We start from the raw sequence: 22,700 nt of genomic DNA, 5'->3' as shown, positions 1-22,700 counted from the left end.
TGGCCCCTCAGCCCCCCCCTGGCTACGCCTATGGTTTACTCGCCAATAATATTGTACCACTTTTAAACTAAATTGATCTGGTCTTTTTTTAAGTTGCTAGTTACTTTTTCGTAGTGCTCGCTACAAAAACTGAACGACTTAGACAAACAAAGGCAAAATTTTTCGTAAAATAACCCCAAAATATAGTTATCCGAAAAGCGACAATATTGGTGTTATCGCTTTCTTTCGCTATTTTCGACTGATTTCGTACACCGGCATGTATGTGTACTCTATTAGACAAAATTTCGTGACAAATGACATTGTTTTAATTTCACCGGTCGGACGTAGTCGTCGTAAAGCGTAAACATAAACATTGCTCAATTTTATTTTTTGTCTGTAGCTGTCAATACAATCATACAATATCATCATAGTTTGCGAACCCTGTATTTAGTCATGCAAGCTCTTGTTTTTAACTCTGCTTATAAACATTAAAAAACAGCTGGTTTATGTTTCGACGGCACTGAGTTTTTTTCACCGACCAATGAGCACCCCTGGTTATGTAATAACCTTATTTAAATTTTGTAACCCTTATGATATGTAAGTGCCTAATTTAATCTAAGTTGCTTTGCAAAGTGATTACCTCTTTGAGAAAACAAAGTAGTTTGCATATCGGCTTATACAATCTTCTACGCTTTTCCGCACTTAGCCTGTTTCCTCCCACTAAACCAAGTTTGTTAAATTACTATCCCTTTGGTTAGAAAGAGTCCCGCTGTATCGTCAACATTCAACACTTTGATTGCAATTCACTTTTAAACTGCATAAAGTACTGTAACTTGAATTGTGCGAGGACTGATAATATTTGGAATTATTCATTTGTATGTCATTCGACAGATTTACTCGTTGATGGATTGCGATGCACTGCACATACGAAACTACACCAGGGCCTAAATAAATAACTTCTTGACAATCTGAATACAAACAAAAAACACACGAAATAAAAATTGCTGAACTTTGTAGAATATTTTTGCTTTCAGATGAAAACAAAATACTTCAAAGCATTCGCATTTCAACTTCATTCATTGCGCTATCTTTGTCATCGTTAGTTTGAAGTTCCTAAACATAGAAGCAGACTTTAAGATTTTGAACCCAACCCTGTTGATATTTAGACTGTTTAGTATAAAAGCATAATAATGTTTCTTAAAATTTGCGGAAATATATCATTCGCCGTATAAAACAGGCATTTTCAGTTTGTGTACAAAAAATATGTATAAAATGCCAGCAGGAGTACACAGTGAATCGTGTAAACTGAAATTATTGTAGCCTGCGCTTTTATGCCTGTTTTTGCCAAACATTCTAAATATAATCTGATCTGTTGGCAAGACTTTCTGCATATTTGGAAATATCTTAAGATAATAACGTTAGTTGCCGCTTCTACAGGATTTGGTTAAGCAATAACGCTTTAAAACACTTAGCAATAAAAAAGTTAAGGGTAGTATGGCGGTATATTAAGATACGCAAATTGCATGTTTTTGTTTATGTTCCGATTGTTGTGTTTTTTTTTACCGCTTTACCAATTCCTGCTTAGTTTTTTTAACAACCTACCTCTTTTATTTCATAGTTTAATTATAACCTTTACTTAGCTCTAAATACCTTTTCATCCTTTATTCTTTCCTTTCTGTTTCTCACCAGTGTGAAGATTGCGTATGCCGGGATCCAAGCAAACGAGCTTAAACTCATGATATGAGCGATCATCTGAGCCCACACTGGGTAAACGTAGTCGCCGTATGTCAGAAGCGAAGTGTTGGCCAAGTAATATATTACTACAAGCTAAAAAATATATTTCTTGAATTGAAATTCATAAGAAAGCCTTATTAAAAGTTTTAAGGTTTATCCGGCCGGAAAGTCTTTTAATTTTTTTTAATATAGCTGTTTAGGTTTTTATATTTTCTCTTGCAGTAGAAGCTCTATAACCATGTAGTTAAGCACGGTAAAAACAGCACAAACAAATAAGTAATCGATAGCTGTTTGTTATTAGGAGTTCTGTGTTTAAGCTTTATCATTAAAAATCTTTGAAATTTTCGTTTTGAGTTGTGATAGAATTTGGATTTAAACCAATCTTACCGTACATAGTAAGAAAATTATTTAGAAAAAAGCAAACACAGGTGAAAACAGGAAATATGTACTTAGGGTCTGAATCACGTTAAACGGGTTATAGTTATTTGCAAATAGATGTGGATAAAAATGCTGTCGTATTGGGATTATAATAGAACCTATTCAATTTGCACTATTTCCTAAATTATATGAAAACGTCATTTGGCGATTATTTTAAAATATTGAAATAAACTTGATTTAACGTTAATATACCTGTGAAAAACTACTACACACACAAAAGGATTAAAAACTGAAATCAAGTGACACTGTTGGCAAATTGTATTTCACTGTTGACGGGCTTTCGCACAACCGTGCTTCATGGACAAAAGAGTTACTCATAGATACCGCTTGCCACAAGTATCGAAAACCTGTGAAAAATTAGTTTGCATAAAATACAACTAAAAACTGCCGCTTACCACACAGATAGGGGGTCCTGTATACTTGCAGCATATCTTGAACCACATCTTGCCGTAGTGAGGTCCGATCATGGCCATGAGTTCGTCCCAGTATCTGTCCAAGCCGTAAATCCAGGCCACAGCCACAAACTCGCACAAGGAGATGGCGTACAGACACCAACCGCTAACAGCGTAGTTGTTGTAGATCTCGAAAATGTAAACTCCACCCTATGAAAAAAGCCTTTAATTAAACTGTTCTCGTTTTACGTCCACACATATGTTTTGCGTTTCTATTTTTAAGGCAATATTGCAAAGTTTTAATAAGACTAGGCTTAAATATACTTTAATGAATGTAAACTATAATAGCTCAGGTGTACTTACTGAAAGCGATTGGAAGATCTAAAAGGTTCAGGAGAACGCAAAACTTTGTTGTATCTAATTTATACTTTAGGATAAGGTTCATGACATTTTTGCAGTGGATGGTGTTTTCTGTTGTTGTTTTTAATTGTTGTTTGTTTGCCAACAGTTTTACTCAACCCGGTGGGCGTTTCGCCTGTGTTAATTTTGGTTCAAATAAGTCCTAAACTCATCGAAATAACCCTTAAATGGTCTAAATCAGTGTTTCTTAATCAGGTGAATGGTTCATCCCATAGTGAATCTATATTCCGTGTGTGCTGTTATATATAGACGAGATAGTTTTATCATATCATGAGACAAGGGTAAAGGAAATCTGGAGATAGATGCTAGGGATGAACAAAACTAAAAAAAAGTTTAAGAATCACTGGCCTAAATAACACTTTGAACTGTGTGAAAAGGGCATATGACGATTAAGGGGTCCACAGGTCTGACATTGGCCTTATGAGCGCCCTAATTTTAAGGTCCTTTTCTCATATGTTTTTTTGTTTGTATGGAGGGATTAAATTTACAAAACAAAAAGTCTAGTTCAGTCATTTGAGTTTACCTCTGTGACCATCAAGAGTCCCACAAGAAACATAAGAAATCCAAGGACGGCTTGAACTATCTCGCGGTTGTAGCGAAGTTTGCGAATCCTTGCCACATTGTCGATCACAATCGAGGCAATGCACTCTTGGAACACAAACTGTAGAAAAAACTCCACGTTAGCAAAACCAAGAACTATCACAACAACAATGATGGGTTTGTCTCTCTTTGTGACACTAAAACGAATAAAACTATTTTTCGCAACTTAGGTCTGAATAAACGTTTCAAAAATAGCAAAGGAACTTTATTTATTTTAGTGTACTGTAGTACATTTTAAGCATCATCCAAGTACGTCATTTGAAGATTACTTAATTCTAAACTCAGTCTTGTTTTTTAAAAAATAGAATGCCAAAATAATAGGAACTAAACGAAATTGTATAAAAGTTGCCTAAGTTTAAATTACTGTCTTCCTAGTTAAATTATTTTTCCAATTGAGTTTGATCAGGTCAAGCATTTTGCATTTAAAGACATAAGTGGATAATTAGTTTTTTAAGTAGTGACTTCACTTCACTTACGAAAACAATTAAATATTACTGCTAACCATTAGGGAAGCCCAATCCTTTTTTGACTTGAACTTAACTCAAGCAAGAATCGTTTTAAAATAACTTAGCTTAGCTTTTTTCAACGTTTAACATAACTTAACTTACCAATGAATCGAATCCAAGCGTGATGAGCACGAGAAAGAAAAGCGCAGTCCAGAACTGGGGAAGAGGCAGAAGAGACAGGGCTTCGGGGTAAACTGTAAAAGCCAAGCCCGGGCCTGACTGCGCCACTTCGTCGATCGTCGTGTTCTGGTAACGACAAAGGTCTACTGATTGAGTGGATAAATGTGGATTGTAAAGTGCCACAATACGACGCATTTTAAGGAATATATTTGGTCCAACTTAGGATTGAAGAAGGCGATATTGATGATGAGAGTAACCACCGGGTTGCCGTTGTGGGTAAGCCCCCTGTTGCTAACGGGGTAGTATGGGTCCCGGTGCATTTCCTCATGGGCTATCGGTGGGTAAAACTGGGTTTGTTGGAGGGTGTTTTCCTTATTGGTCATCCACGTATAGGGTGGAGACAATCTTTTGTTGTTTGTTGAAGTAATTGGCATCTTATTTCTTCAGATATCATTTATTTGGAATATTGAGCAATTTTCCAACTATTATTAATTATAAACCAACAAGAATAAAATAGTTGCGAATGTTTCTTGTTCGTGTTATACTACACTTTTTTGTTTAATACGTAGGAATGTGTATGTGGCTTACCTTGTATTTTGCCATGAACCCAAGGGTTGAAAAGATGGCAAAACCGCTCACAAAACTTGTCACTGAATTCATAACTCCGATAATAATAGAATCTCTAAGCAAAAAGGGAAAAATGAGTGCTGATAGTGTAATCTTTCTTGCTTGTATCATTACCATTATATAAGCTTTTAATAGACGGTGAATATACCACTCTATACTGTAAATTGCTGCAATCCCGTTACCAAACTGACAAGTTGGTGGAAAGTTTCAGTTCATAAACATTTCGAAGAAAACACTAATACAGGAATTCACAAGGTTCTGTGATCGCTTTGGCCAAGGTAGTTAGTTCGAACCTCATCGCAGGTAAGTTGTTTTTCTAGCCAGACGTCGCTTGCACTATAATCCTGATAAGCCAACTGATTTTCGGTAATAGGCTAAGCTTTCCCAATCTAACCGGTATATTCCTTGAAAGCATTTCATGTTCTTATAAAATCCTTCCGTCCCGTTAGAAAGGACAAATTTACCCTCAGTTAAAAAATCCTGATGTAAAGCATCAGCGCAAAGAATATAAGTGGTATAGGTCATCGCTGTAACGTGTAAAGCATTACCTTATAACGTTGTGATCTATCTTGTTGTAACTGCCGAGAACCACACTTGAGCCGAAGCAAATTGTGTAGGAATACAGCACTTGGGAACCAGCACTCGTCCAAACCTATGTTAAACGTTATATATAAAGTGGTATCTTTATAGAATCCAAAACTATTGGCAGCAGGTTTCTGCTGGTCGATCACTGGTCAGCTGACGCGTATATAACAAAAAACTCAAAGTTTAAAAAACCCGAATGAAACCAGGATCAGACATTTATTCAAGGAAATATATATTTCGCCTATACTGGCATCGTCAAGTAAAGTATATGTATTTTACTTTACTTTTAGGAACTGACGATGCCAGTATAGGCGAAACATATATGTCTGATCCTGTTTTTACTCGGATTATTAAACTTTAATTTTTATGGTTTAAGTTAAACTTAATATGGCCTTATTTTGTTGAAGCAGTAGATAATTAGGTAGCATTCTTTCATAAGAGACCGGACAAAGTTTGACTTTCTTCTTTGTAAGTTTTTTGCTTAGTCTTGTATAGGACTTCGATTTTTCTACATAATGGCAATACTGGCTAATCTATGGTAGTAATAATTTTCTATGATTTAACAAACTACTTTCACATACCTCTATTTCCATTAGTTTAGTGACATTCGGATAGAGATAATATACGATCCCATCACTAGCGCCATCTAAGGTAGCGCCTCGCACCACAATAATTGCGATAAGGATTAACGGAGCAGTTGCCGTTACGTAAGCTACCTAGAGATATGAAAAAAAAAACAATTTTTAAACATTTCCTTAAATAGTGTGCATTTAAGCGACCGATATAATTTTTTTAATTAACTGAAAAAAAAATGCAAAAGTACAAATTGTAAACCGCTGTTTAAAATTATTCTAAACTAAACTAAATCTTTGGAGCATAATGGTTGGAGGTTGTAGTAAGACGTAATAAGAATACCAAAGCCCATATTGAAGTGGGTAGCATTTTGAACGTTTCGAATCACTCTTTATTCATTTTCATCATAGCATTTCAACTATTCAAAATGATACCTACTTCTGTATGGGCTTTGATATTCTTATTACGTTAAACTAAATCTAAATTTAAACTATATCTCTTACGGCAATTATTGTTGTTTTTCAACAATTCGGCAACCTACATAAGTTGGCTTCTTCAGGCTAAATGAAATGAACGCTTGTTCAATACAATGCATGACAACACACAGTAAAAATGACAAAACATTGAGCTTAACGATTCGATGTAAAATGTTCTAACGTTAGACAATAAAATTAATTACCAGAGGATCTATTTGTGATTAATATTATCACACTTGTTTAAATGTTATTAAAAATACAAAGTAATATCCAATTTAAATACAAGTTGAGCGACAATGCAAAACCTTAGCTGTCCAATTTATTCCTTTGAACGTTGTAAAGTAGATGGAGACCCAGGTAATTGCCAAACATAAGACCAGGTCTGGTTTAAGCTTTCCAAGATCTTCAATGCCCGAAGTAACGCCAAGTACTCCGTAACTTACAAAATATAAAATGTAAGTATACTATGAAATTTACTAATGTATAGGCAATAGTACTGCAAAACGCCCTTTTTAAGGGTAGCCTAATCAGTATAGTGTTTCAAAAAAATTATTATTAAATGAATGGTGTTTAAAGCCATTTGCAACAAATAGCAAGTCAAGTCCAAACCATTGCCATAGCAAGTCAATTGGGGTGAGGGGGGCACTTGCCACCCTCTGGAATTTTATAATGCGATTATTATCATTGTGTATAATTATATTACTTCATGCTTAGTAACTCAGTTTTAATAAATTACTAATGGAATATTACAATGAAACATATATACACACATATGAGTGTTAACAACTGAGATCTAGCCCTTCTGAAGCTGCTTTATAAAGTCGCTTGTACTAACAAAGTGAGAAGCATTGGCGCGTGGTTGTTTCTCGACTCGTTCCCTTCTGAGCCTGCATAGCTCTGTTGGAAGAGCGACGGTCCCGGCTTGACCGGAGGTCGTGAGTTCGAACCTCACTGCAGGCTAGCTGTTTTTTCTAGTCTGCCCTGCTTGCATCAATGATCGACAGATTCGGTGAATCTGCAATGGTACCAATGGAATAATATTGATTTGTATATAAATTTCTACTGCTATAAATTTGTATGTACATATTATTATCATAAATAGCGGTACTAAAGTTAAATTATGTGTATATATTCATATTGCCCTCCCCCTGGAAAATTTTATGCGGGCGCCTCTGGCAAAATATACTAAGTAAACTGCTTTACAAGCAATAACCAAATTCGCCAATAAATTGCAATGACAACACTTAAGTAAAAACATGGTCATTCGTTTTAAAAACGTGTCGAGTCAATTGATTTTACCCAGAAGACTTGAGAGTAAAGTTACTTAAAAATATCGACTAAAGTGCATTTAAGTCAAGTCATAAGTCACAAAATACACTGCAGCACTGGTGGTTTGTTGTGCACAGAACGAAAGTGCAAAACTTTACGATGCTGTTCCAAGAAAATCTTAATCTTAAAGATGCTATTTGTTTATGTCGTGCGATGTACTTTCAGTTGTTTATATTAATTAAACGCCGTCGCTTACTTCCAAAATTCTTCCCCGGCCGACATGAGTTTACTTGAGTTTGTCCCGGTTGTGTTCACACCGCTTGGTGTAACGCAGTCAGCAGTGTTCCAATCGTTGTGGCAAGTGGTCCAGGGCAAGTTTGTGGCAAAGCTGCTGACGAAGTACTTCAGGCACCACGCAAGCACGATTGGGTGTTGGACGTTTGAGTAGACAATTAATACGGCACTTGCAAATCCGATTCCTGTGGTATTAAGCATTTTAACATTGGTGACCGACAAGTATTAAATTAAAAATTTTACCGATAGAAAATGCATACTTGTTTTACCATTTTAGTTTTTATCATCGATTATACATTACTTATCAGTTAAGCGATTAATTTTTGACTTGTCAATGAAGTCAACATTTTGTTAAAATTTACACGTTAGGTTAAAATTTGTCAAAACTATTTCAAGTCACAATCGATTAAAATGTATATAAATCGTTTAACAATTAAAAAAAATGGCAATTATGTTTACGTTGCATTTCAAGTGTTGTTTTTCTTGGGCATTTTCATGAGTTTTGCACAAACCCGAAAGAATAACTGATTTGTGTTCGACCGGTAGTCAGTAAAACATCAAAACGTGTGGTTGACAATGCCAAGACGCTAATGCAATACTTCAAACAGCAATATGTTACCTAAATCAATGTATTTCTAATAGGTCCGAAATTTGTCAAAAATATATATTTGTGGGTCAAAATTTGTCACAATTTCACTTTTTGACGTCAAAATTTCTCATTTTTAGGTCAAAAATAATAGCCCCACTTTTCAGTTATCACCTACGATTGGAAAAATGTGTTTGTTTTGCAGTATCATTGTGAATCCTAAACATCTCTTTTGGCTTGAGAAACTGAGCATGCTAACATTGCACAATGATACCATTTAGCGAATTAGAAACATAGGCTACTCACCCTGTGGCATTATTTGATGCGAGTTAAAACAAAAACAAATGGATTGCACTTAAAGAAAGAATAAATCGATTGCTATTAGAAGCGTAAATATATGATGCTTATTGTCTGGGGAATGTGAATTCCCAGCACACGAAAAGCCCTTGCTGCAGAGTGAGATGTAGGCGTTATTATACCATAGCAGCAGTACTCGGCCACCAAGACAATTTTAATGAGCCACAGAGCAATTTGAACAGATTCTACTGTTTTGTTATACAGTAGATACTATGCGCTTTGTTTTGAAAAACAATAATTTTGAGCAAAAAAGGTCATTGTATCCTAACAATGGGTTTTAGTTTCTGTGTTGGAGATAGCAGTTGGGTGCGTAGAAAATGTTGCCAACCTTGCGCTTTTCAAGCGACTTTGGGCTTGTTTTTTTCTGAGTTCTCGTTTTTTTAATTTGCGGGTTGCTTGTTTTTTATTTTTTATTGTATTTTTTTTCTTTTTTATTGTGCTTAACCTGCCATCCTAGAAATTAAAGCCCATGAGGTCTCTTTTTCACATTAACAACAAACTGTACGAACTACATTAAACTTTTCGTAGTTCGGTATGCCAGATTTGCAACTCACCTTTGAAGACAGGAATGATAGCCCAGCTTTTTATCAAACCTTTTCTGACCTTTTGACCAATGCTCATCTCCAGAAGCAAAAGGGGAATTCCCAGGAATGTGGCGCTTAGAAGGTACGTCAGCAGAAACGCACCTTTATGAAAGGTATAAGGTGTTTAATTAAATAGAAGATACACACACATACGTGTACAACAATCTAGCTATTCTGATGCCGCTTTTTGACCAACGATGACAGCTAAGTATCACCAGTACACCGAAACCAACCGCAGACAAAGAAAAACACTACCCTTTTGTGAGGTTCGAACTCACGACCTCAGGCCATACCAGGAGCTTCGCACTATCATCTCAGCTGCACAGGTTCAGAAGGGAGCAAATGTTTAATTCAATTTTCTCTCAGTGAATAACGCTACAGAGAAAACAAACTGTCAAATTACTAAAACTTTTAACATTCCCAACTATATCTATCTCTTTATGTTGAACACGAATTTTCAAAGAATAAACTTTCACTTAAAATAGATCTTTTCACCCAAGCCTTTAATAAACCTTGTGCAAACAAAATAATATTTTAATCGATTTATGTTGGTATATAGTTCCAAGAATAATCTCGAAAAATTTCCGTAAAACTTAGTAAGTATACATCGCCATTTGATGCTAAGTATGAAGTCGCAAATGTATCTATACTTAGTTATCTGCACAATAATACACTTTCAGGACGTTTATAGTCTTATGTCATAGATTGACGGTTTAACAATTTTTATATTACAACTAAATCTTTATTATGAGGTCAATTTAGTTTTGGGCGTTCAATCTTCAATATGCACCATTTACTAACCTCCACCATTCTTAAAACACAAATAGGGAAAACGCCAAACATTTCCAAGACCAACAGTACATCCAGCTGTGGCGAACAAAAAATCCCCAGGTTTCTTCCATTGCGATCGAGTCTTCTTCAAATCTTTCTTCACTTCAGCTTCCTGAGAACCCTTCGACAAATCATCGTTTGACATGTTTAATTCACGAAATCTGTAAACGTTAGATGACTTTAACTTGAACCCATCACAATCTTACAAAATCTAATAAATTATAACCCTTTGAAATACCAGGTTTTTAGATTTCCCAATACTTTCCAAATAAAGCCTATACTGGTAAGCACCGAGCTGCAAATAACTTAAATTCATGTACTTTTGTCGTCTAACAAGAATAAACCTAATATGCGCAATCGAATGAATCAATAAAAATGTTAGGTTGCTGGTATTAGCAAACTAAAATATTTAGGAATCATTAATCAGATTTTTTCATTTGGTAATATCTATATTCAAAATTAAAAAATAATTACCAGAGAAGCTACTTTTGGCTAATTTTGGCTTTACACACTAATACCCTGTTTTCGTCAGCTATTATTATGGCTTAGTGTGAATATGTTTGAAATAACGGCGAATATTTTTAACGCCAGCTATTGTTGCGTTTTAATCTCAAATTACTAATGACACTTTTCTACCGAAAACCGTGCTTAAGCGAAAACACTGAATGGCATTGACTCCCTCAGGAAACGAGCTTTTCATTTGAAGTGAAAAAAGCTTATTAATCGACTCCGCTTATCAATCACTTTAATTTTTAACATTTTAACATTTTCTTCCCTTCAGTCAACATACGCTTTGACTCCATGTCCTGTAAATATAAGGTTTGCTAAAAACAACCTCTAAGTCAGTATAGTTCTTAGAAAACTTAAATGTCCTTATCTTTTGGTCTTCTTTTCAACAACTGCAGAACTTTGATCGTTTTCCTCTGGTAACCGGTGTTGAATAATATTCTAAAATTATTCGTTTGCGCTGCGATTTTATGACATCATAAATGAAAAGTTAGTCCCGTGGCGTACAAAGTCTCAGGATTTTACTTCTAAGTGATGATATAGGCAGGGCAGTGGTACAGCAGTTTTGGCTGCCAGGATACAGCAGCTGACGACATTTTATCGGTAAACAGCAGTACAAGTTTACTGCTGTTTAGGCTACAGCAGAATAGGGTGCGGCGAAGGCAGCATTTTTTGCGAGGTGGTTGATAATGGGGAAATGGGTGCAGTGCAGTTGACACTTCGTGAAAAATCCGTAAAGTTATAATCAGGGGTGGTCAACACTTCAATGGCGACCCACCCCTTGATCGTCACATTTCACCTGGTCGATCGCGTTGTGTCGGAATTTTAAAATAGCGTTCTTCAAGCAACATTAACAGGAGTAGACCAAAAAACAAACCATAAACCTTGATAAATTGCTGGAGCAGATTGTTTCTGGCAAAAAGTATGGAATGTGATATGACACGGCTCTAATAAATACAGTGTATCCCAAAAAACGTTTTTTTAAATATTCTAATTTTAGAACCAAACATCACGTGACTTATTTAATTTGATGCAATCAATGAACAGGCGCCTGACTTAATTGCAATCCACCTGCGGGAACGAGTTTTTCAAGCCGAAGTAAGCCTTGAGCTTGCACACCACCGCGTTGATGAACTCGAGGCAAAAGTGAGACAGTTACAATCCCAAATTAAAACTGCCAAATGCCCAAGCAGCAAACAAGGGTTACGTGAAGAGCTGCGTTTCAAAGAATACAACTTACATTTTCATGGTATCGATCAAACTAATTCATACAAACCACAGAATAAAAACCGAAATGATCACCAGGAATTTTATCAGCCATAAACTGCGTATCGCCCCCTGTTCTTGCTAATATTCATCTTAGCAATGTTTATCGCCTGTCAAGAAGAGACTCTGCCGCTAAATAAAGTTTGGTAAACTCTTTTCAAATGCCTTTAGTTAAACATAGACCCGCTCTATTGTCGACATTCAAAGCTTTGATTTCACTTCCGTTTTAAATCTTAGAAAGCAATTTATCGAGTTTTAGCTGTTAAATTGAGCGACGACTGATATTAGCTGTTATTTATTCTTTGGCACTTGATTGATTTAATGGTGATAGATTGATATGCCAACACTGCACATATGAAACTACAGCGGGGCCTAAACAAATAACTTCCTGACAGTCTAAATACAAACACACGAAACAAAAGATTGCTGATAGAATTCTTATTGCGTTCAGACGAAAACAAATAACTTTAAAGCATTCGCATTTCAACTTCATTCATTGCGTAATCCTTGTCATCATTAGTTTGAAGTGCCTGAACATAGAAGCAGACTGTAAGATTTTGAACACATTCCATTTAACATAAAAACTGTTTAGTCCACACAAATATAAAGGATAAAGAATTTTTTTAAATTTAATGAAATATACCTTTCACCGTATAAAACAGTTATTCTTAGTTTCTGTACAAAAATAAACATGTATAAAATGCCAGCAGGAGTACACAGTGAATTCTGTAAATTGAAATTATTGTACGCTTTTATACCTGTTTTTGCTAAACAGTCTAAATATAATATGATCTATTGACATGACTTTCTACATATTTAAAAAATATTTCAAAGATAATGACGTTATTTGCCGCTTATGCAGTACTGGGTTAAGTAAATCCGCTTTAAACTACTTGGCAATAAACCTGGTAATGGTAGTATGGAGATATCTTAAAATCGACAAATTGTATACATTTTGTTTATGTTCCGATTAGGCTTTCAGCAATGTTCTTTCTTGTATTGTAAAATACCTTTTCATTCTTCTTTTTTCTCTTCCTGTTTCTCACCAGTGTGAATATTGCGTATGCAGGGATCCACGCAAACGAGCTCAAACTCATGATATGAGCGATCAGCTGAGCCCACACTGGGTAAACGTAGTCGCCGTATGTCAGAAGCGAAGTGTTGGCCAAGTAATATATTACTACAAGCTGCGAAAACATGTCCACTTATTTTAGGTAAAGCATGATCAACAGTTTTAAGGTTTGTTTGGCTGGAAAGACTGGATTTTTTCTTTTTTTTTTAAGAAGGTTATTTAGGTTTTGTGCATTTAAATGATTTAAGTATTGTGTGTTGTTCAGAGTGCTGTGTATGAGCTTTGTATTAGTCTTAAATTTGTATGATTTTATTGAGTCCTGATAGAACTTGGATTTAAACAAATCTTACCGACTTGGTAAGAAAATGAGCAAATACACGTTATATACTTGGACATAAATCACAGGAAACAGATTGTGGTTACAGTTACAAATGAGTGTTGACAATAAATGCTGTCTTATTATTATTATAATCGAATCTATATTAAATTTGGCAATTTTTAAAATTGTTTAAAATATTGAAATAAAAATAGATTTAACGCTTAAATATCCACACAACATATCTTGCATATAAAAAGTTACCTATACCGCCACAAATAAAACACCAATGAATCAATTTATTTTGTTTAAATTAAACTAAAAACCAGTGTTGTAATGATTAAAGACAATGATTTAACTTAAGTCACTTTTTTATATGACTTGACTTAAGTCTTTTGAACAAATGACTTGACTTAAACTTAAGTCTTTCGGACGACTGATTTGGGTAAATATGAAGCGTTTTCATTAACGAATTTTCTTAATTTTTGCACATAAAACAATTTGTTTGCTATTATTTATGTTATTATTTTTTAATTTGTTTGCTAGTTTATATTTTTACTTGAGTTATTGCTCATAATCGGACGATTTTACAAACTTTTGATAGTTTAAAGTTTTATATTTATGACAAGCACTTAAAATTGACTTGCTCTAGTTATGACTTGACGTGTTATTTGGACCTAAGTCATTTCAAAATACACTGCTAAAAACCTGTCCTTACCACACAGATAGGGGGTCCTGTGTACTTGCAGCATATCTTGAACCACATCTTGCCGTAGTGAGGTCCGATCATGGCCATGAGTTCGTCCCAGTATCTGTCCAAGCCGTAAATCCAGGCCACAGCCACAAACTCGCACAAGGAGATGGCGTACAGACACCAACCGCTAACAGCGTAGTTATTGTAGATCTCGAAAATATAAACTCCACCCTATGAGAAAATACAAGGGTTCTTAAGCATGGGTCAACTGTACTCTTGTGAGTACGCGGACTGGTTTCAGGGGGTCCATGAATGCTTTTTGGTGTATCATTAAAATGTACATTTTTTACAACGAAAAAGGGTTTATTTTAAAATAAAGCTTTGTGCAGTTTTACTCATCCCTGTGTGCGTTTTTTTCCAGTGTTAGATTTGGTTAGTTATATTGAGGGAAATACGCAATAAGATATATAAAACAAAAACATCTACAGCGGATTTATCAACACTGTCATAGTACACAAGATGCTTTCGAAAAGGCTTACTGAAATCAAATCATTCTAATCAGTGTTGTAGTGCAAGTAAGGCCAGGCTAGGCTAGAAAGACAATTAGCCTGCAGTGAGGTTCGAACTCACGACCTCCGGTCATACCGTCGCTCTACCAACCGAGCTACACAGGTTTAGAGAGGAGCAAGTCTAGAAATAACCATGACTTCTTGCCTGTTGCATCCTGTCCGCACATACAACATCAGAAGGGGATCAACAGCCCGTATTTGAGTTACAGCCCTTAAGTTATAATCTGTAATAGTAGGCCTACCATAGGTATGGGACGATTAGGGTTCACCAATCTGACATCGACCGTTTTGGTACCGGCGTTTGGGCGCCGCAATATTAACGGCGCCATTTTCTGATATCTCTCTTTGTTATCATAGGTTTACGTTTAAAGTTATGCCTGAAGAGATATTTTTTAAAGTTTAGTCATTTGAGTTTACCTCTGTGACCATCAAGAGTCCCACAAGAAACATAAGAAATCCAAGGACGGCTTGAACTATCTCGCGGTTGTAGCGAAGTTTGCGAATCCTTGGCACATTGTCGATCACATTAGAGGCAATGCACTCTTGAAACACAAACTGTGAAAATACATATAATTCAGTAATAAAGCGGTTAACCGAAACATAAAACAATGACAACAACATTGATGGGGTTTCTCTCTTTTTGACAGTAGTTTGAATAAAATTATTTTTCGGAGCTTAGATCTGAAGAAACTTTCCTAATCAAACTAAGAAGCTTTCTGTTGCCTTCAAAGAATGTAGTTTAAATAACTTAAGTTCGCAGCTTGTCATTTCAAGTCACTTAAATTTGAACACTTTTTAAAACAAAAAATCCAAATGAACTTAATTGCCATCAAAAGTTGCCTAAATGTCCTAGGTTCAATTATTAGTTGAAATAAGTTTGGTCAGGTCAAGCTTTTTTACAAAACACTTAGATCAAGCAAAAAAACCTTTTAAAAATAGTTAAGTTTATTTAGTTGTTTCAATTGTCTTTTTATTGCTTTTGACTGACTTTTCACATATCTTAGCGCAACTTAACTCACCATTGAATCGAAGCCAAGTGTGAGAAGCACGAGAAAGAAAAGCGCAGTCCAGAACTGGGGAAGAGGTAGAAGAGACAGGGCTTCGGGGTAAACTGTAAAGGCCAAGCCCGGACCTGACTGCGCCACTTCGTCGATCGTTGTGTTCTGGCAACATTAAAATTATTTACACAAGTAGAAACTTAAGAACTACATATTATCTCTTCTCGTTGTGTTCGATCGTTGTGTTCTGCTAACGAATAGAATCTACGGTTATAGTGGATTAAACGTACAATTTGATATCTTCTTGGACATTATATTTGATTCAATTAACGATTTAGGAAAGATCATATTGATTTGGAGTTCAAAGTAAGTATTGCCATGATATTTCTGTTTTGAACTGATATCGAGCATTATTTAAACTATTGCTGTTAAAACATATTACTGCTTACGATGTTGGTTGTTGTAATAGTAGTCTTTTTGTCATAATACTAAAGAATACCAATGGAGCCTACCTTGTATTTTGCCATGAACCCAAGGGTTGAAAAGATGGCGAAACCGCTCACAAAACTTGTCACTGAATTCATAACTCCGATAATGATAGAATCTCTAAACAAAATTCCTAACATGAGTCCTGCTAGTGTAATCTGTGTTTCTTGTAATATTCCCATTATTATATAAACCTCAAACAGACTTAGATTGTACCACTGATCGCAATATACAACAATGTGAATTTCGTGACTTTTTGCCTAACCATAGTCCTGGAGTGATCACGTGGTTCTAATGCGAGAGGTTGCCTGCAGCCCCTGAGTCGTGTGCTCTAGTTACGTGTTCGTAATTACCGTGTAGTGCGCTGGTTGTATCGCAGTGAAATTACTCGACTACTCGCCTATAAATGCTGGTGCCCTTCTTGTGTTATGCACATTCGAATTAAACCATATGCTACTTTGGTATTAACCAAGGCAAGGCTGTTGATCCGGAGTTCTACGCACGAACAGGATGCAGCTGGCAGACGTGCTTTGTTCATTTATCGACGTACTTTCTACTGAGTCCGCTGTGCAGCTCAGTTAATAGAACGACAAGGTCGTGAGTTCGAACCTCATCACAGACTAGATATTTTTTAGCCTGGCCTTTCTTGCACGATAATCCTTATTAGGCAAACTGATTTTGGTAATAAGCTTCCAGAAGTTACCCAGTTTATTCATTGAAAGTATTATTATGTTCTTATAAATGCCTGTTGTCCCGTTGGAAAGAGCCCATCTACCCTCAGTTAAGAAACCCTGGTGCAAAGTATCAGCGCTAAACTTTACCTTATTACGTTGTGATTAATCTTGTTGTAACTGCCAAGCACCACACTTGACCCGAAGCAAACTGAGTAGGAATACAGCACTTGGGAACCAGCACTCGTCCAAACCTATATGTTAAACGTAAATTGGCATTTTTGTTAAAACCATAGGTAATTATGTAACATTCTTTCCTAAATTCTGAGCAATGTTTCATTTCTCTTTCCAATTAGTTTTATGTTTTTTGGTACATTATAGATCTTTCGTAGAAATGTTGTTGTCTATATTAGCAAATTAGTCTCACGTACCTCTATTTCCATTAGCTTTGTGACGTTTGGATAGAGATAATATACGATCCCATCTCTAGCGCCATCAAGTGTAGCGCCTCGCACCAATAGAATTGCGATAAGAATAAAAGGAGCTGTTGCCGTTATGTAAGCTACCTAGAGATATGAAACATAGTTTTGTTCTTGAAAATATTTTTTAAATAGTGTACATTAAAAATAAAATATAAAAAGAATCAACATACTATTTTAAAAAATTACTTTATAAGCTGAATATACAAAATGTTTGAGGCTGTTTGATAAATCCAAAATAGTTTTTCTGTTCGTTCTATTCATTCTCCAACTTTTTAGCAACCTATATAAGACGTCTTCTAAGGGTGAATAACACCGAACACTTTTACATACAAAGCATGACTAAAACAAAGTAAAAATGAAAATAAATCGGGCTTAACGATACGATTCAAAACGTCGTCCAAACGAAGAACAAAAACAATACTAGGCATCTCTTTTGAGGTAATATTATGCTTGGTAGCAATAGTTTGTAAACTGGTTTTTCAAAAATATAGTAAAATGTCGTGAAAAAATACAAGCTAAGCTAACATTCAGCACCTTCGCTGTCCACTTTATTCCTTTGAACGTTGTAAAGTAGATGGAGACCCAGATAATTGCCAAACATAAGACCAGGTCTGGTTTAAGCTTTCCAAGATCTCCAATGCCCGAACTAACGCCAAGTACTCCGTAACTTACAAAATATAAAATGTAAGTATACTATGAAATGGTGAACTGTAGCACTTTGCTAACACATCAAGCAACAATATTGCAAAATGCCTGTTTTTGAGGGTAATCAGCAGTGTTTTAAACATTTTATTTTTAAATGACTGGTGTCCAAATCGATTGGCAACATAAACGAGCCAAGTCTAACCCAAGTTATTGTCATAACAAAAAAAAAAAAAAAATTATAATGAAAACATTCAAGTAAAAACATGGTCATTCGTTTTAAAAAAAGTGTCGAGGCAAGTCATTTTGCCCAGAAGACTTAAGATGAGTTAAGACATTTAGAAATAGTTTGAGTTAAGTCATGCACTTAAGTGATTCCCACATTGGTAAGTAGTTTAATTTTGCACAGAACGAAAGTGCAAAATTTGCGATGCTGTTACAAGAAAATCTTAATCTTAAAGATGCTATTTGTTTATGTCGTATATTTCAGTTGTTTCTATTAATTAAACGCCATCGCTTACTTCCAAAATTCTTCTCCAGCCGACTTTGGGTCGCTCGAATTGGTTGTGTTCACATCGCTTGGTGTCACACAGTCAGCAGTGTTCCAATCGTTGTGGCAAGTGGTCCAGGGCAAGTTTGTGGCAAAGCTGCTGACGAAGTACTTCAGGCACCAAGTGAGCAGGATTGGATAACAGATGTTGGCGTGGACAAGTATTACAGCACTTGCAATTCCGATTCCTTTAAAATTAAGTATTTCATTGCTTATTGACCCTTCAGGTTGGTGACAGGTATTGGATTACAAATTTAAACGACCGGAAATACTTGTTTAACCAATTTAGTTATAATTATCTTTGATATTTTACTAATCAGCTGCAATCATCAAATGTTAACTCTAACTCTAAAATCTCTTTTTTTGCTTAAATACCCTATAAAACTCATCGTGATAACACTGCAGAGTGATTGAATTAAAAACATACCCTATGGCCTTGCTTGATTCCAGTTAAAAGAAAGACTAGTCGATTGCTCTTGGAGAAAAACTAAATCTATTGCGTTTAAAAGCGTAAATATATAATGCTTATTTTCTGGTGAACATTAATTCCCAGCAAACGAAAATACATTGTTGCACAATAAGCTGTATGCGTTATTAAACTATAACATAAACAAACAGAGTGACGCTATGTACGTTTTTATACACTGCGCGGCCGGGCGAGTTTCAAGATAACTCTGCTAATAAAATATCTCCAACCAAAAATTATTTGAATCAAACAAATGTACATACAAGCTTAATTTCACTTTTGGCAGTACATTCAGTATGCCACATTTTGCAACTCACCTTTGAAGACAGGAATGATGGCCCAGCTTTTTATCAAACCTTTTCTGACCTTTTGACCAATGCTCATCTCCAGAAGCAAAAGGGGAATTCCCAGGAAAATGGCGCTTAGAAGGTAGGGCAGGAGAAACGCACCTTTATGAAAGTTATAAGGTGTTTAATTCAATGAAAGATACACAACCTACGTGTACAACAACTACGTGTACAACAAACCTACGTGTACAACAACTGTGATCTAGCCCTTCTGAAGCTGCTTTTTGACCAACGATAACGGCTTACGTAAGATTAGTACACCAGAAGCATGCACAGACCCACCGAATTTGTCGATCAATGATGCAAGCAGGGCAGGCTAGAAAAACAACTAGTCTGTGGTGAGGTTTGAACTCACGAACTCCGGCCACAGGTTTTAGAAAGTAGAGAGTGTGTAATTTAATTTTACTTTTAGTGAACAACGCTATGGAGAAAATAAATCTGTCAAAGTACTTAAATTATTACCATCCTCAGACACACATTCTTTGCTTCAACACTTTGTACTAAAAATTTAAAAACTCTAAAACTTCACTTAAAATATCGTCAAGTACGCCGTTTAGGTAAACTAAGCCTTTTGCAAACAAAATAATAGTTTTTTTAATTTCTATCGAGATATAGTTACAAGAATAATCTCGATTATATCTAATATTTTGCCAATACTACACTTTTACGACGCTTATAACATTAGGTCATATATGCTATAACAAATTTTATCATGGCATCAATTCAGGTTTGGGCTTTCGTTCTTCAAAATACACTATTTACTAACCTCCACCATTCTTATAACACAACATAAAGCCTATCATAAATTGGCTGAATATTGAAAACATTTCTAACCTCCACCATTCTTGAAACACAAATAGGGAAATCTCCAAACATTTCCAAGACCAATAGTACATCCAGCTGTGGCGAACAAAAAATCCCAGGGTTTCTTCCATTGCGATCGAGTCTTCTTTAAATGTTTCTTGTTTTCAGCTTCCAGAGAACCCTTCGACAAATCATCGTTTGACATGTTTAATTCGCGAAATCTGAAAAAATGACATGACTTTTACTTCCCATCACAATCTCACAAAATCTTTAAACAGTTAAACAACAACTGTGATTTACCTTTCTGAAGTTGTTGTTTGATTAACGATAACGGCTTACTTATTATAGTGATCATAAAGTCCTCAACAGACTCATCGAATCGATCAATGATGCAAGCAAGGTCCGGCTAAAAAAAAAAACTAGCCTGCAGTATCACTGATTTACTAATGTCTGACTTTGTGTAATACCGATACCCCAATATAATCTAGGATTGTAACTGCAGTTTAATATAACGTTAGAAAAAACAAACTCGCTACACGACAACCATGCCAAAACCTAATTCGGGGGAAACAGTTAGTCCTATATTTTGAGCGGCCCCGTTCTACAAAACCTATAAATTGTTGCTGAAATGCATATATAACCTTTTATATAGGACAAGTGCCGAAACAACGACTTGGCATTGGATAGCATCTCCGACCCAATATTATTGGACATTCTTAATAATGTTGAGTGGTCGGTTTTATCTTTCAGTATTAATTTAACCATGAGATGAACTTAATGGACACTCATTATAACCTGCAATCATTACATAATAATCAAAAATAAATATCCTTTCAAAACACCATCTTTTCAGCTAACAGCAGATCTTTCTGTAGCACGCTGAATGTCTTTTTACAAAAGCATAAACAGCTGTTTTTATGAACGATTGCAAAAACCTCGCTTGTCTGCTATTTCAGAATGTCTCATTCATCTTACATCTTAAGGCCATCTTACAACAGGGGTGGATCCAAAGGGGACACGAGACTTTGCCCAAAACTGCATTTTTTTATTTGCCCTTTGAGGTAGAATTGCTGCGTTAAAGCCATAAACATGGCTAAAAGTTCCACTAAATTTTTTAAAAAGGCTGCGTTGTGAAAAGGCCACAGTTGAAAGTATGGTAAGTGCACTTTTAACCTTCAAAAAGTGCACCCGAAAAAATTCTGAACTGCGCCCTAAATATGTAAATTCTCATTCACCCTTATTTATCGCATTGGCATTACGTTTACAGTGAAATTTATGCAAGCGCGCGAATTCGGCAGCGGCGAGTACGTGTGTCCGATCGCGTCCAGCTCGCAGGGAGAACCATCGCAGCGCCCTCGAGCGCCCTCGAGCGCCAAATACAGACGCAGAGCGTGCGCGACCGACGCAACGTCGATTCATGTGGTATCACAGCGATACAACCTAGTATCGGATGAGTACCGATACTACCACTCGACATTTGTTATGGCCTACGATATAGTTTTATGGGGCGTGTACCGATAATAACATTGACATTTGTTATGGCTTACGTTATAACTATATCGAAGGAGTACCGATACTACCACTTGACATTTGTTATGGCTTACGACATAATTTTATAGGGCGGGTACCGATACTAACAACTGGCGATATTATCGGACATTCAAAATTACGACATGACTGTGTGATGTTATATCTCGAAATTTTGATGCGTCCCCCTCAGACAATAATCCTAGGCCCGCCCTGTCTAACAGAGTAAGTAATGCAAACCGGCGAAAGCTAGTTGCTGTGTTTCTATCTCAAATTACTGAACACACTGCTATTCACAGGAAATCGTGTTTAAGTGTATACACTGAATTGAATTGACTCCCTCAAAACCCGGGCTTTTTGTCAATGATAGAACCTTATTTATTGTCTCAGCTGACCAATCGCTCGTAACTTATTTTTAAAGTATAACATTTTTATCGCTTTTCAAACGACATTTTTTCTGTATGTCTTGTAAAAATAATGTTTGCTAAAAATAAGCACATTGCGGCGTGAGTTAAAAACAAACTACGGACCAGTAATATAATATTGCATCGTGTAACACTAAATAACGCTTTTAAGTTTCTACTTGTTATTTTCAGACGTTTAAAAGTTAAAAGAGACTATTAACAGTTAAAAATAGTTTATTACCTCATCTATCAGCAGTTGAGCGCTCTCATCCATGTTAACATAAACCTTGTCCTTTGAATATTTTTAATTTTTACATAAATGTTTTATCAACAGGAAATACACAGAAGCCGACAAGAACCAGCTAAAATTGGTTTCTGACTGAATTTTAAGCAAATTCGTGCAAACATTTACATCTAAATTTGAAAATTTGGCAAGGCGATAGCCTTGTTCTTTTTTAGATTTTTAAATTTTCACTTAAATGGCTTTTTACCAGGAAATAACCGGAATTTTACACAGAAACCGGTTAG

General features: G+C 35.7%; 2 protein-coding genes across 2 annotated transcripts; both read right to left on the bottom strand.

Moving 5' to 3' along the window:
* Positions 1-1,029: 1,029 nt before the first annotated feature.
* LOC146141152 (sodium- and chloride-dependent betaine transporter-like) lies at positions 1,030-10,516 on the bottom strand. Its single transcript, XM_083392824.1, has 12 exons — positions 10,342-10,516; positions 9,511-9,642; positions 7,976-8,198; positions 6,756-6,888; positions 5,983-6,117; positions 5,365-5,468; positions 4,778-4,871; positions 4,172-4,315; positions 3,487-3,624; positions 2,547-2,753; positions 1,630-1,806; positions 1,030-1,092 (listed from the first exon to the last, which is right to left on the bottom strand). Exons 1-12 carry the CDS (start codon positions 10,514-10,516, stop codon positions 1,030-1,032), a joined length of 1,725 nt encoding a protein of 574 aa, XP_083248950.1.
* A 2,095-nt stretch (positions 10,517-12,611) lies between these two features.
* Positions 12,612-20,446, bottom strand: LOC146141151 (sodium- and chloride-dependent betaine transporter-like). Its single transcript, XM_083392823.1, has 12 exons — positions 20,272-20,446; positions 19,408-19,539; positions 18,596-18,812; positions 17,967-18,099; positions 17,382-17,516; positions 17,101-17,204; positions 16,306-16,399; positions 15,815-15,958; positions 15,213-15,350; positions 14,251-14,457; positions 13,155-13,331; positions 12,612-12,674 (listed from the first exon to the last, which is right to left on the bottom strand). Exons 1-12 carry the CDS (start codon positions 20,444-20,446, stop codon positions 12,612-12,614), a joined length of 1,719 nt encoding a protein of 572 aa, XP_083248949.1.
* Between the last annotated feature and the right edge of the window lie 2,254 nt (positions 20,447-22,700).

This window comes from Ascidiella aspersa, chromosome 6 (genome assembly GCF_963924565.1).
Source record: "Ascidiella aspersa chromosome 6, kaAscAspe10.2, whole genome shotgun sequence".
Taxonomy (NCBI): Eukaryota; Metazoa; Chordata; class Ascidiacea; order Phlebobranchia; family Ascidiidae; genus Ascidiella; species Ascidiella aspersa.
The sequence above is the reverse complement of the archived record's forward strand: the minus strand, read 5'-3'. Positions and strand labels throughout refer to the sequence as shown.